Below are 13,714 nucleotides of genomic sequence, written 5' to 3'. Positions count from 1 at the left end.
GGGATTGTCCCCCCCAGCCCCAAAGCCCCTATCTGGACCCTCGGACCTCCAACGTGTGCCCTTGGCCACTTTTACCCTCCCCACGATGCTCCTGGGGCAGAGCATCCTATGGTGGGGGCACCCCAGGATAGTGATTTTTGATTTTTGGGGGGAAAAGGGACTAAAAGATACCCTACAACGGGGCTGTCCTGGCACAGGGTGTTGGGGACGTGGGGATGGTGGGGGCTGGATGGGGACATTTGGCTGCCGAGGGCATGGAGCTCACCTAAAAGCCCCCATCTCCTCCTCATCCATCCCATTATATCCGATGTGCTGCACCCTAGGGCTGAGTACCCACGGGGAGCAGGTTAATGGGTCCGCTTTAAGTCCCCCACACCCTGATGAGCACAAATCAATTCTCTGAGGAGCTCTTGAGAGGCACAACGTTACAGCCTGTCCGCACAGGGATTTTTTGCAATTTGTTTCACCTTCATAACAAGGTGCAGAGGCTGTTTGGATGGAGACTGCCCTCTGAACCAGCACTTCTTGTCCCCGTGTCTGCCTTGGGGATGTGCTTTAGTCTGATCCAAGTAAAAAAATGAAGAAAATGCATCATCCATCCTGAAAGAGAACATTTCCCTGCAAAGATGTCCTTTTTTTTTCCTTCCGAGATCAAAAAGCCCTTCCCACAAAGACAACACAGCTGAGATCTGGGCCCGGCTTGTTGGCGAGGCGGTGCCATCCCCTCCGCCTTGCCGGGCGAAGGAGCACACAAAGGGCACAGCTGGTGACTCCCAGCCCGCGACATCGCCGCTTATCTCCTGCTATCTCAGCACGTGCTGCCCACTGATGGAAATCCAACGTGGAGAGCTTGTGCTTGGAGAGCTCACCTGCTGGTGGCACAGGGCACAAGGAGCCAGGCTGCCCCCCCCCCCAGCTGAAATGATGAGTGTCCGAGAGCCGGGGGCAGGCGGCGGGGATGTGCTGAGCGCAGGGCTCTCTGCCAGGCTTTTCCCAAGGGATAAGGACGTGCCGGCTGGGTCCCTGCTGGGAATAGCTAGGCAGAGCCATTTCCCGGCATCATCCCCCTTCCCAAAACAACAGGAGAGGGAAAAACCCATCGGTGCAATCCTGCTGGGCCCCATGCACCGGGGACAGGCACCCGGCACGGTGCGGCACGCAGCCTGATCCCGAGGGCGGGCGCCTCCCCCTCCTCCCTATAAAGAGGTGACCCCAGTGCTCATCCCCAGACAGGGAGAAAGGGCGATGGAGACACCCAAAATTCCCAGGAGGAGCCCGCTGGGGTTGATGACGGCTGCTTTGAGATGCCGGGGGGGGGCTGCAGAGCCCACGGCACCCGGCGAGCACGCGGCGCCGCACGTCCCCAGCCAGCACCCGGGGCCGGCGCTGGTTTGGGGTCACGGCAGCTCCTGGGAAAGGCCAGCACGGAGGAAGCCCCAGCGCCGGAGGGACTCGCGCCTGCGGGTGTGTGGGCAGTGGGGGGAGCAGCTCGGTGACCCCTGCCTCTCCCCCCTGCTTTGCTCACCTCTATTTTGGGCGCCGGCACTTCCATCCATGAGGCTTGCGGGACGCAGCGATTCCCCCGGGGCCAGGACAGCTGCAGGGGACGCTGCCAGAGCTGCTCTCTGCGGAGGTCTCCGGCCTCCAGCAAGGCCAAATAAGTGGCCTTAGAGCTTACGTGGGCTCGGAGCAGCGTGGTGTTGGGTTTCTGGGGGGCACAGAAGCCAGCGGGATGGGGATGCTGTGGGGTGCTCTGCTCTGGCATCACAGCAGCTCTGTGACCTGCTGTCCCACCCCAGGATGAGCTGGGGACCCTGGGAAAAAGATTTCTTTTTTTAAGCCACTTTTTTAAAGCTTTTTTTAAGCCACATGAGCCAGGTGAGCTGGCAGGACGGTGGGAAAGGATGTGCAGGAGTCAGCGACAGGTCCCGTGTGGCAGCAGGGGGGAGGCAGGTAGGGCAGGAGCAGCAGCTCTCAGCCCTTTCCACTTCTCTGGAGGTTCAACAAGGGCCCGTGGCTTCAGTTCTGAGCCCGTATCAGCCACAGGTCAGCCTGGGAGATTCGGCATCGCTGTGATGTGGTGGCAGAGCCTCAGCCCACGAGAGAGGGCAGTGTCCCTCCAGGCGCTGCCCTGTCACCTCCTCAGGGTTTGGTGCTGGGGGGAGGCAGCAGGCAGCAGCAGAGGATGAAATCCCGCTGCCTCCCCCTCCCCAGCCTCTTTCCGCCCCCATCCCACGCGCTCTGCTCACCCCCGCCACCAGCCCTGGTATGAAATGTGCTGAGCGGGGCCCCGGGAGGCAGCGGCAGGCTCGGGGGGGGTGGATGTTAATAACGGTGCCGTCCGGTCGCCCCAGACTTTCCCACACATCTGCAGCCACTTAACGTGGGAATCGTTAACCCTCTGCGCCGCGCCGTGCCGGCACAAGGCGAGGAGGGAGCGAGGTTCCCCTGCCCCTGGGGGACCTCCACCGGGTCTGCACGAGGCCAGGAGGGGATGCATGGGTCTGAGGCAGGACCCTGCAGCTGGGCAGGGGTTGCACATGGGCAGAGAGGGGTGGGAGGATGCTCTAGGGGCATTCAGCGGGGCCGAGGGTGGCTGTGCTTTCTCCATGCTCTCCGGGATGCTGCTCTGGGGGTGGGTGGCAGGAGCGATGCGCAGCAGCCACGCTCTGCCCCCTGCTCTCCTCTGCCTGCAGGGGGGCAGCAGGAGGAGCTGGGGGTGCAGGGGGGGCACACGATGCTGGGATGGGGCACCTTGGGTTGTTTTGGGGGGCAGCGGGGAGGTTAGATGCCCATGGGGGTGCTGGGGATCCAGGGGGAAAGGGAAGCTCTGCGGGCATCTCCCCATCCCTCTGAAAGAACCAAGGGGCTCGGAGCGAGCTGGGGACATGCAGGACTTGAGTTTCTGTCCTGAGTGCCTCCTCCATGGGCACAGAGGAGGTGGTGAGGCCGTGGCCTCCCCTGCAGAGCTGCTCCGTCTGTGCTAGCTGGCTGCAGCCTGGCCCTGGGGACCTCCCGGCCCTCCGTTCCCCAGCCCCGTGGCTTCCAGGAGATGGCATCACTCGATCACAGATAGCAGCACCCAGTCCCTGGGAGAGCCGGGGAAATCCTGGCCGCTCTGCCCGGCCTCCTCTGGGTTTCCAGTAGGGCTGCAGGGTTGGAAGGGGCTCCCCAGGCTGGGGTTGGTGCTGGGGGTCTCTGGGGAGGGTGGAGAGGGCACTGCCACCTCCTCTTATCCAGCTGGGGACCCCCAGGAGCTCTGGCAGCCCCCAAACTGCTCTCCCACGGGACCCCAGTGTGAGTGATGTCCTGCTAAACCGTGCTGGGCTGAGCACCAAGCGACTCTGGAGCCTTCAGCCCTGGTCTGCTGGGATGCTCCTGGAGGCTGCCTGGGGAAAACCTTTAAATCAGGTGGTGTGGAGATGCCAGGGTTGGGCTGGCTCTGGGGGAAATCATCCTTCCTTGGTCTGTGGCATGGAGACAGCCGTACCGAGCCCCCGTGCTGGGGCTGGGAGGACACTGGCCACGGGGGCTCTGCGGGGCCACCTCCACCCCGGGGTGGCAAGGTCACAGGAGGCAGAGCCTGGGTGATGCCAGCTCAGGAGGGACATCCCTGCCAGCTGTAGGGGGACAGGTGAGAAGTGGCTGTGCATGCATGCACTGAGCTCCTCAAACCACAGCAGCTTTGTCGTTTTTGTTACCATTTTCCTTCTAACCCCACAAATGTGGGAGGCAGCCCCACCCTGAAACCTCATCTCAGGCTCATAGCCACAACTGGGGAAGGCGCAGAGAGTCTGTTGGGTTATCCCCTCCTCTCAATTGCATCCAAAATCCTTTCCCCTTTTTTTTTTATTTTTTTTTTTATTTTTATTTTTTTTTTAATTTTTATTTTTCTTTCTTTCAGTTTCTTATTGCCCAAGTCTGGGCTGTTTCAGTCGGGGAGGATGAGGACAGAGCAGCCCTTGCCCAGCAGGGATGGGGCTGTTGCAGAGCAGGGAGGTGCCGACACATCCTCCTGGCAGCCCCCGCGGGCCTGGGCTTGGGCTGAAAGTGAAAGCCCGAGCCTGCAAACGGCTGTGCCTGGAGGTTTCTCTATCAGAAAAAAATGGATGGGGATTTTTTGTTCCTTTAAGACAGAAAACAGACAATAAACTCCTCTCGCTGCAGCGCTGCCAGCCCTCAGGGGCCGTGCCGGAGCCCCAGGAGGGTTGTGTTTTTGTGTTTTATGGGTTTCCTTTTTACTTCCCTGTGCAGAGCAGCGGGCAGGCCGGGAGGCTGCGCTGGGTGAGGTGTGGAAGTGGCCGTGCCCCCCAGCATGCATCCAGCTCTGTCTGTCCGTCTGTCCTGCTCTCTGGGGCTGGGCTATGGGGTTGGAGGGGTGGGCTTGCCCCCAAATGCTGTAAGAGCTGGGGGACCCCGAGCCACCCCTTCCCTCCGGCCCATTTCCAAGCCAGGCAGAAGCTGGTTTGGGGAGGGAAAAGGGGGAAAACGCCACCCCACAGCCAGGGTTTGGTGTCCCCAACATGGTTGATGGGGCCAACGCCAGGTGCAGCCCAACCTGTCCCCTGCCCGCAGCCAGGATTTAATTTGCGGGCTCAGCCCACGCCACCCCACTCCTGGGGTTACGAGTGGCGTTAGGGACAGGACGAGCTCCTTTGGGGCATCCTCACGTGCGGTGCCGGAGGTGTTGGAGCATCCCCAGCCCCGGCTGCTACAAAGGGACCGTGGGGACAGCGGGCTGGTGACCGCCGAGGGGACAGAGGGCCGGCGGGGTGCAGGCGGGAGGTTTGAATCGCCCCGCCGCCCGGGGTTCCTGCACTTTGAAATGCAAACCTGCCTTTCAATGCAAATGCTGCGAGAGGTTGGGCCCAATAAAAGCCTGTGGGCAGGGAGGTGCCTGGCCCCGGGACACAGCTCCCCAAGGCGCCCAGGTGAGCGTGGAGAAGGAGGGGCGGCCGCCACACCGCGACACCCGGCCCGGCACGGCGCGGCACGGCACGGCACGGCGCAGCATGAGCGCGGAGCCAGCCGGGGAAGATGTATGTAGGTTATCTTCTGGATAAGGACACCAACATGTATCCCAGCCCCGTCCGGCACCCCAGCCTCAACCTCAACCCCCAGAACTACGTGCCGGGGCCTCCCCAGTACTCGGACTTCGCCAGCTACCACCATGTGCCGGGGATTAACAGCGACCCGCACCACGGGCAGCCGGCGGCCGCCTGGGGCTCTCCCTACACCCCTGCCAAGGAGGACTGGCACTCGTACGGCACCGCCACCGCCTCGTCCACCGCCAACCCGGGGCAGTTCGGATTCAGCCCCCCGGATTTTAACCCCATGCAGCCCCCGGGCTCTGGACTCCTGCCTCCGCCCATCAGCAGCTCGGTCCCCCAGCTGTCCCCTAACGCACAGAGGCGCACCCCCTACGAGTGGATGAGGCGCAGCATTCCCAGCACCAGCAACAGCGGTAAGGAAACCCCCAGCCCCGCACCCCGGCTCCTTCCTCTGCTCAGAGGAGCCTTCATCTTGAGGTCCTGCAGGGCTGGGTCCTGCTGCAGGGTCTGTGGCTGCAAGGGAGGGACAGAGCTTGTGTGGCCACCGAGGTGGCATGGAGTGAGGATGGGCATGGAGGGTACCAGGACATGGGCTGCCCTGTCCTTCCTTATCGCCAGCAGCCGGGGTTAGTGGATGGTTTCTGCCTTGCATATGGCTGGAAAGTCCCAGCCAGCCTCTGAACCATCCCTGCCCTCGCCTGCTGCTGCTGGAGAGGGCAAGCAGAACAGGAGACCTGTGAGGTTGTGGGGTGCTCTGGCTGCAGGCAGCCCAAAGGGGCTTTTTGAGGGAGCCCTGCCCCACCCTGCACTGCTGGGGCACTCATCCATGCTCCAGTTGGTGACGGACAGGCTGTTGGTGCATGCAAGGGTGTGTGTGCAAGGCTGTGGCTGTGCGTGTGAGCAGTGAGCATGGCCGTGCACCCGGTTAAGAGGTGCAAAAGCGCATTCAGTGCAGGGTGTGCAAGGCTCTGCGTGCAAAGCACTTGTTGCACGGGGTTGGTGAGTGTGCACGGGCGATGCCGCACGCCCCGTGCGAGTGCAAGGTGCGCTGGGTGCCATGCGCAGGGTGCGTGGGGGTGCTCAGGGTGCTGCGTGCCGTGGGTGCGGGTGCCCCCTCTCCTGTGCCTGGCACCGGGTGGCCCCGCTGTCCCCGTGTCCTGTCCCCGGGGTCCTGTCCCCGCTGAACTCCTGACCCGGGGCAGGAGGGGGGGGAAGTGTCTGGGCCCCTGCAGCCCCCTGCCCGCAGGCCGCCCCGCTGCCCACTTCAAAGGCGGTGGGCAGTCACCCCTCGGGGCCAGCCCAAATTGACAAGGCTTCGCTTTGTCATGGAGATGCTGGCCGGCTCCTTTGGCAGCGAGGTGAGGTGTGGGGGGCCCTTTGTCCTGCCCTGCCCGTGCCCTTTCATGTTCCCCTCCAGGGTTCCCAGCCCAGCCTGGCCAAACCACCGCCCTGTCCCTCGCCATGGCTCCCAGATTAAAAATGCACATCGAGGTGCAAAATGTCCCCGTTTTAGGCTTGCTTCTGGTTCCCCACCATCACCAGGTGGGGCTGGCCAACGCACAGTGCTGGGGCCGTGATGGCCAAGATCCGTTCAGAGGCTGTGTGGTGCCAAGGGGCTCAGCCCAGAGGTGTTTGGGGTCTCCTTGCGTGGAAAACTGCTCCGTGGCTGCACTTGGTGCATGGTGGGGTTGGGATCGGGGCCATCCCAGTGGGAGCAGGGGCTGTGATGGGCAGGCAGAGCATCCCGGGGGGTGCAAACAGCTAACGCCAGACTGCAAGCAGGAGGGGAGAGGCAGGCTGGTATTTCCTGGCCTGTTTTAAGCCCTGAATATACTTATTTAGGAAAAATGGCCCCCTCCTTCTAGGCAGTGAATGGGACCCCACAGCTTCTGTAGGTTCTGTTGGTCTGAATTCATGTGTATTTTTAGAGAGAGGTGGGAGAGGAGATGAAAAAATGAAAGTGGGGAGAAAGAGATCAGCACTCTCCTCCTCTGGATCAAGGGACTGAGACAGACCGGGGGCTTGAAAGTGCCCCTTGATTGAGTTATGTGGCAAGTGAGTGATTGAATTCTGCAAAAATCAGCCGCTGCTGAGTTGGTATCTCTGAGATTGAACACATACAAAGGAACAAATAAACCAGCCATCATCATGTAGAGCAGGATCAGTCCCAGCGAGCAGGGCAGCAGAGCAAAACCCCCCTGGGTTGGACGGGCACCTTCAGCAAATGCCCTCCCCGGGGGGTTCTCTCCCTTTAGAGTAAGGCAGCGAGCTGCAAGTGCTGCGGACGCTTTTCTCCATAAAGCTTGAAAATGAGCAGAGCAGAGATGGGTTTGACATAGATAAGGGTGAGACTCGGGTATGAATTGTTTTATTGAAATCAATAAACTGAGCATTAATCAGCCTGGATGGATTAACTGCCCCTCTCGCCGCTGTGGGAATAGGAAACGAATACGCGCCCCTTCTTGCTATAAATATCAAGAGTTTCTGTGCGAACGCTGTAAATCATAATACTTCAGAGGGCTGTAAATTGCGGCTCCCTCTCCGTCTTCCCTTGTATAAACAGCCATCGGCTGCAGTTTGCAGGCTCTGGGGAAGGAGCTGTGCCTTGCTGAGAGGCGACTTCACACACGGCCTGAGTGTGCCGGGGGTCCTGCACGCACGGAGCAGAGCCTGAGAAAAATCGGAGAGAAATCTCCCAGCGTCAGGCTTACGGGGTGCAGAATCGATATACCTCTTGCTAAATACCTGAACTAGCCACAGCAGAGGGCAAAACCCAGCCCAGGCAGCAGCAGGGGCTGTGATGCAGGGCTCTCGAAATCAGGAATTAGAGGGAACAAGGCCTCCCCAGCCCTCCTTTTCTTTCCCGAGCATCACCTCCTTTTCTGCTCATAAAATCTTCACGAGCGGAGTGTCAAAGCCTCGCGCTTCCTCCTTATTCACAATTATTTGCAAACTTCCTTGTGAATTGCACCCCTGCTCTATAAAAAGCTCAGGAAGGTGCTGGAAGTGGCAGCGCGCTGAACTTTGAAGTTCACCCCCTGCTCGTTAGTTATGTAAATGCCCGGGTGCTGCCGCGGGGCTGGCCTTTAGGTCACTAATGGAGCTGGTTGCAGCTAAATATTGCAAGTGAAAGTGCGCCCAGGGCATCCCCGGGGAGCTGGAGGTGCTTGGGGCGGCACGGGGTGGGTGCCCGTGGTGTGGTGCCCGTGGTGCCCAGGCGGAGAGCAGATGAGGATGCTCTGAGCACGAGCAGGGTTCGACCCGCTTGGCATGCAGTCCTCAATTCCAACTCCATTCTCTATTTCCAGCTCCCTTTTCCTTGTTCGGCTCTAGGGAGGTCTCTGAAAGCTGAAGGCAACACTAAAACCCCCGTGAATGAGATGCAGCAGCCCTGCGCAGGCAGGATTTGCGTTGGCACGGGGTGTGTTGGGCAAGGGAGGTCCCTGCATGGGTTCTCCTGTAGGCCCCCAATTTTGGGATGTGGCTGCTCCCCACGAAATCCTTTGCTCCCCCGTGTCACCCAGAGTGCCTGCATGCCGCTGGGGGCCCCACCGATCTTCTCCCCTTGAATTATTAACCCACAACCTGCTCCTGGCCTCCGCTGGGGTTTGCTGAATGCTTAGCTGGCCAAGGTACAGGCGGCTCAAACTTTCCTAGAATCGACTTTCCTTGAACAAAAAGGGCTTCCCTGGAGCACTGGAGGTCCCTACGTGCTGGGCCGGGCTGCCTAATACCCCGGGATTAGCCGAGGGACACTTAAACCCCCCGGCCAATGGAGATATTTCCTGCGGGGGACCCTTCAAGGACAGCCGCTTGGGCGCTGTTAGCTTTGCGATTGCCCGGATAAGGGGGACGGATCCTTCCCCGGAGCTGAGGCCGTGAAGGGGGAGAGGGTCCAAGGCTGTGTCACCTGCCCCGTGAAGCTCTGGAGGAACTGAGCAGGGCTCGGACCCGTGCCATGGGGGCGATGCTCCGTGCTGGCACCCTCGCGGCGCGGTCTTTGACCCCGCGCAGGAGCCTTCCCGGCGGAGCTCGTAAAACCGAGGAGCAGCCCCAGGAATGTGCCCGTTGCCAAAATAAAGGCTTGAATCACCGCAGCCCCAACGCCCAGCCTCGGGCTGCTGCTCCGTGGCCGAGGGCTGGGATGGGGACGTGTGGCTGCCACCGGCACCCTGCCCGGCCGGGGCCAGCCTGCGCTCCCCTGCTCTGCTCTGCGCTCCCCACACCCGGCTCTGCCCCGGCCGCTTCTGCTCCTTCCCAGCTTCACCACCCCTGTTTGGCTGTGCCCTGGGCTTTGCTCCTGGCTTTGCCAGCCCCCAAACCCTGGTATACAGCCCCTGGTTGTATTCATAGCAAAGCCCCAGGGCTTTTTTGGAAGCGCCGAGCTCGATCCCCTGCACGCAAAGGCTACAAAACCATCGGGATGCGTGCGCGTGGTTTTGTAACCGAAACACTTCCAGTGCTCGACCTATCGAGTCAAATGAGATTTTATTGCGGGAGGGGTGGCCGTGGCAGCATTGCTGCTTCCTCTGAAGTTTGGCACCAGGAAGAACTCCCTGGCGTGGTTCGGTGTTGGCTCAGGGGGGGCTGTGGGTATGGCTGAGCCCTGCCTGCAGCCCAGCAGCTTGGAAATCGGGATCCACGTGGCCGTGTCCTTCCTGGGACGGGTGGGATAGGGCTGGGAATATGGCAGGGAATGGTAAGGCTTGTGAACCCCGTGCTGGTCCCAGCACCAGGGGTCCTGTGGGCATTTAACCCCCCGGCACAGGGCTCTGGGTGGCTCCTGAGTGTGTGCGGGGGTTGCTCAGCCCCTTCTGCAGGCAGTGCAGGCTTCGGAGCTGCCATTTCCAGCAGGTTTGGGGACAGTGAGATGTGCCGGGCGGTCTGTCCCCAGCATCAGCACAAAGGGCTGTGGTCGCCTCTGCTCGGCAGAGGGAGCATCGGCCCCTCCGTGCAGCACAGCTGGGGCACAGCTGGCTGCCGGGTGAGCTCCAGCTGGGAGGGAGCTGAGCGTTAGGAGCTGATCCCAACCCTTGTCCCGGGGTATCTGTCACGGGGCAATGCTGTGCTGGCTGCCCTCTCTCTGCATTTTCCCCTTCTGGAGCTGTAGGAGGGTGGAGGGAGGGTTTATGCTCCCCAGAGGGCTCACGGCTCTGACCCTGGGGCTCCATTTGGGTTTGGCATTGCTTCCGTGCCTCAGTTTCCCCATCCATAGCTCTGCCTTGGCTACGTCAGGGCAGAGGGAAAGTTTTCATTAAGGCTTTTACTGGGGAGAGATGTAGCACCCGCTTTCCTAGGATGGGGGGGATTTTATCCCCTTTGCAAACAGATGCTGCTCCAGAAAAAAAGCAGCTGGATCACCAAGTGAAAGCTCCTTCCCTGGTGACGGGACTCTCGCCCACGATGTTTTTTCCCTGTGTTTCTCCAAGCCACCTCAGGGCAGCCCAATTTTTTTACGCCAGTCATGCGAGGAGTGTCTGTGCAGCAGGGCGTGCAAAGCCTCGCGGCGCCGGCTCCGTCCCCACCAGCACCTCCTGTGCAAAGAGCCCTGCAAGGCGCCTGGCACCCAGACCGGCACGTGCCCGTGTCCCCAGGCCTCGGGGACCTCTGCTGATGCGGCGGCGAGCTCTCATCTCCTCGGCTCCAGCAAGGGGCTGCCGTACCCCTGCTTGCTGCGTGCTGCCCTGATCGGAGCCCTGATGGCTGCGGCGCTGCTCAGGGCTCGCAGCCGCCGCAATTTGGAGCTGCTTTGACCTGTGAAATGGAGACCTTTGGGAAACGGTGCAGGGCTCTGCTCCTCCCTGGTCTGAGCTCAGCTGTTCAGAGCTCAGAGTTGCTCCGCACCAGCCTTAAAACACCCCCTGCCTATCCGTTTGGGTGCAGCTTCTTGCCGAAAGCCATCGCTTGGGCAGGCTGGGGCTGGAGAGTGCCTTCCACAGCCCGGTGGGTGCAGAGATGGGGATGAACGGTGCGGGGCTGGGGCTTGGTTTGCCCTTCCTCTGCCCTGCTCTGGAGGCAGGGAAGCAACAACCCCGTGTCACCAGGGCTACGTGACCCTGACCTGTGCATCCCAGAGGTGCCCCAGTGCCGTGGTGCAGCGTGGGGATCTCCAGGTCCCCATCCCCGTCCCCAAGGCTGCCCTCGGGACAGGCTGAGGGCTGGGGGTCTCCCCCAGCGCGTGTGCGAGTGCATGTGCGTGCACGCTCAGGAGTGTGTCCTCCGGGGCCTGTGCAGCGTGTTAAAGCCATTCCCTTATCTAATCGTGGCTCAGGTGAGCGCTATTAGGGTTACACATTAACAGCAGTAACGATGCCCTCTCCCCTTGAAGCCACGGGCCCTGCCTTGATCCCAGTGCTGAAACCTTTCGCACTAGCCCCGTGGATGTCTTGATTTGGCTGCCCCAGCTGCTCTTTGGGCTGGTCTTTTGGGGACGAGAAGGGTGAATGCACAATGGGGCTGGGCAGGCTGGTGGCAGGAGATGGGAAGACGCTTTGTGGGACCTCATGGGGCATTCCAGGCTCTCTGCACCCCCTGTCCCGTTCGTGCTCCCTCCAGCAGCCAGGGGCTGTGCCACAGACCCGGGACAACCCCATCCACCTCCACTGGGTCCACTGGATAAAGGCTGGGGGCTGCCCCATCCCTCTGCCCCCGAGCTCCCCACGGCGGCACTGGGGCACGAGGGGACCCCGCCAGCAGTGGGCTGGCTCGGCCCAAATTTCCTCTTTCCTTTCACAGGGCCATAAAAGGGCCGCCGAGGGAGAGCTAAGCGCAACTCCGCATTGACATTCAAGGGGGCTGCATTATTCATTGTCAACAGTATTCCTTGCAAATCCCTTTCTTTTCCTTGTGAATCACCCACGATACATTCCTGAGTTCAGCAAACATCGCCGATTAGTCGAGGTGAATGACTCCATCTCTGGCTTGGCTGCGTTTGCTCCCCAATTTTTGGCACAGGGGAAGGAACGGGGCAGAGCCGGGAACCCGACAGGGATGAGCAACCAAGAGGGAATAAAAAAAATGGTCTGTGACGGATCTATTTGTGGCTGCAGCAGGAAATAATAATTCCTGCTAAAATTTCTGGCATATGCGATATCCACAAACCACCTTATTTCTGTATTCTCTATTTTAGCTGTCAATTCCGTTGCTTCTCAGCTGTTTTATTTTATTTTTTCCACCGAGCAGTGGCATTCAAATAGTAATATTGCAAATAAGATGCTCGCTTTTCAGTTATTATCTCTCCTGAAAAGGTTTTGCTTTCAGAAGAAAAAGAAAAAAACTCTATGAGAAAACAGATATCTCGTAGGATTCCCTGAGGCTGGCGCAGCCAGAGGGGGTGTGTGGTTTCTCAGGGAGCTGCTCACGATGTGTAAATTTAATTTACGTTGTAACCCCCCCGGGAATCGCTCTGCTGGCAAATTTGGGATGCAAGAGCCCCGTGTGTGTGTGCTGGGGGGCGGCGGGGGGCTGCCTGCGCGTTCCCTGCTTCCCATCCCCTCCAGGATGCTTAGAAATGAAGCGGAGCTGGTTCACGGGCAGATCTCCAGGCTGGGAGGGAAGGTGTTTCTGTGTGGAGTCTCTGATGTCTAATAACATTGAGCTGGAGTCTCTGTGGGAGTGCAGCTTCGCTCCACTGCGCCCAAACCTGGGGGAACCCAAGAACGGAGCTCTCTGGGTTTTTCCTCTTTTCCTTTCCGTGATCCGTGGGCCTTGAAGCGGTGGCACCGTGGGCTTGGGCTCCGTGGCAAAGAGCTGTGCTCCCCGCAGCCCTCCCAGGCTGGATGTGTGCAGGCTGCCTGTGCTCTGGGTGCTCAGCCCGGGGCTGCAGAGCTGCTCCTTTTGGGGATGGCACATCGTGGCACGTGGGATTTACAGCCCATCCTCTTGCAATGCAGCTGAACCCCTCCTGCCCTTCCCACCGAGCCACTTCCCCTGCCCCAAGGCACTTTCCAACACAGAGAAACACCCTTCTGTTACCCAGGATGGGTGTCAGAGCCCATAGGAACCCCCAACTCTCTCGCCCCATGGTCCCAGATCGTCACCACGTTTCTCCAGAGCCACCCATGGGGTTGCGCAGCTCCCCCATGCTCTCAGGGATGCTCCTGCCCCCCCAGCCCCTCTCGGCTCACCCCTGCTCTGCTTCCTCTGCCAGGGAAGACCAGGACGAAGGACAAATACCGCGTGGTGTACACGGACCACCAGCGCTTGGAGCTGGAGAAGGAGTTCCACTACAGCCGCTACATCACCATCCGCCGCAAGGCCGAGCTGGCCGCTGCCCTGGGGCTCACCGAGCGGCAGGTCAGTGCTGAAATGGGGAAAAAATGGTGGAATTGGGGCTGGGAGAGGGCAGCGCTGCTCCCACCCAGCTTCCAGCCCCTGGGATTCCCATCCCCTGGCCTCGGGGTGCTTGTCCTCAGCTGCGTCCCCTCCTCTGCACGGCTCTCGGTGTCTCTCCGCAGGTGAAAATCTGGTTCCAGAACCGGCGGGCGAAGGAGCGGAAGGTGAACAAGAAGAAGATGCAGCAGCAGAGCCAGCCCACCAGCACCACCACGCCGACCCCCCCGGCCGTGGGCACGCCGGGGCCCATGGGTGCCCTGTGCGGCAGCAGCGCCCCGAGCCTCGTCTCCTCGTCGCCGCTGACCATCAAGGAGGAATTCATGCCTTAG

The 13,714-nt window shown here is 60.6% G+C and overlaps 1 protein-coding gene across 1 annotated transcript; it reads left to right on the top strand.

Annotated features, from left to right (window-relative positions):
* Nucleotides 1–5,037: 5,037 nt before the first annotated feature.
* On the top strand, nt 5,038–13,714 carry CDX1 (caudal type homeobox 1; the record flags this gene model as incomplete). Its single annotated transcript, XM_084295585.1, has 3 exons — nt 5,038–5,464; nt 13,201–13,346; nt 13,508–13,714. 3 exons carry the CDS (start codon nt 5,038–5,040, stop codon nt 13,712–13,714), a joined length of 780 nt encoding a protein of 259 aa, XP_084151711.1.

The sequence above is a fragment of the Netta rufina genome, assembly GCF_964035555.1.
Source record: "Netta rufina genome assembly, chromosome: 14".
NCBI classification, from domain to species: Eukaryota; Metazoa; Chordata; class Aves; order Anseriformes; family Anatidae; genus Netta; species Netta rufina.
This window is presented reverse-complemented; position numbering and strand designations above follow the sequence as displayed.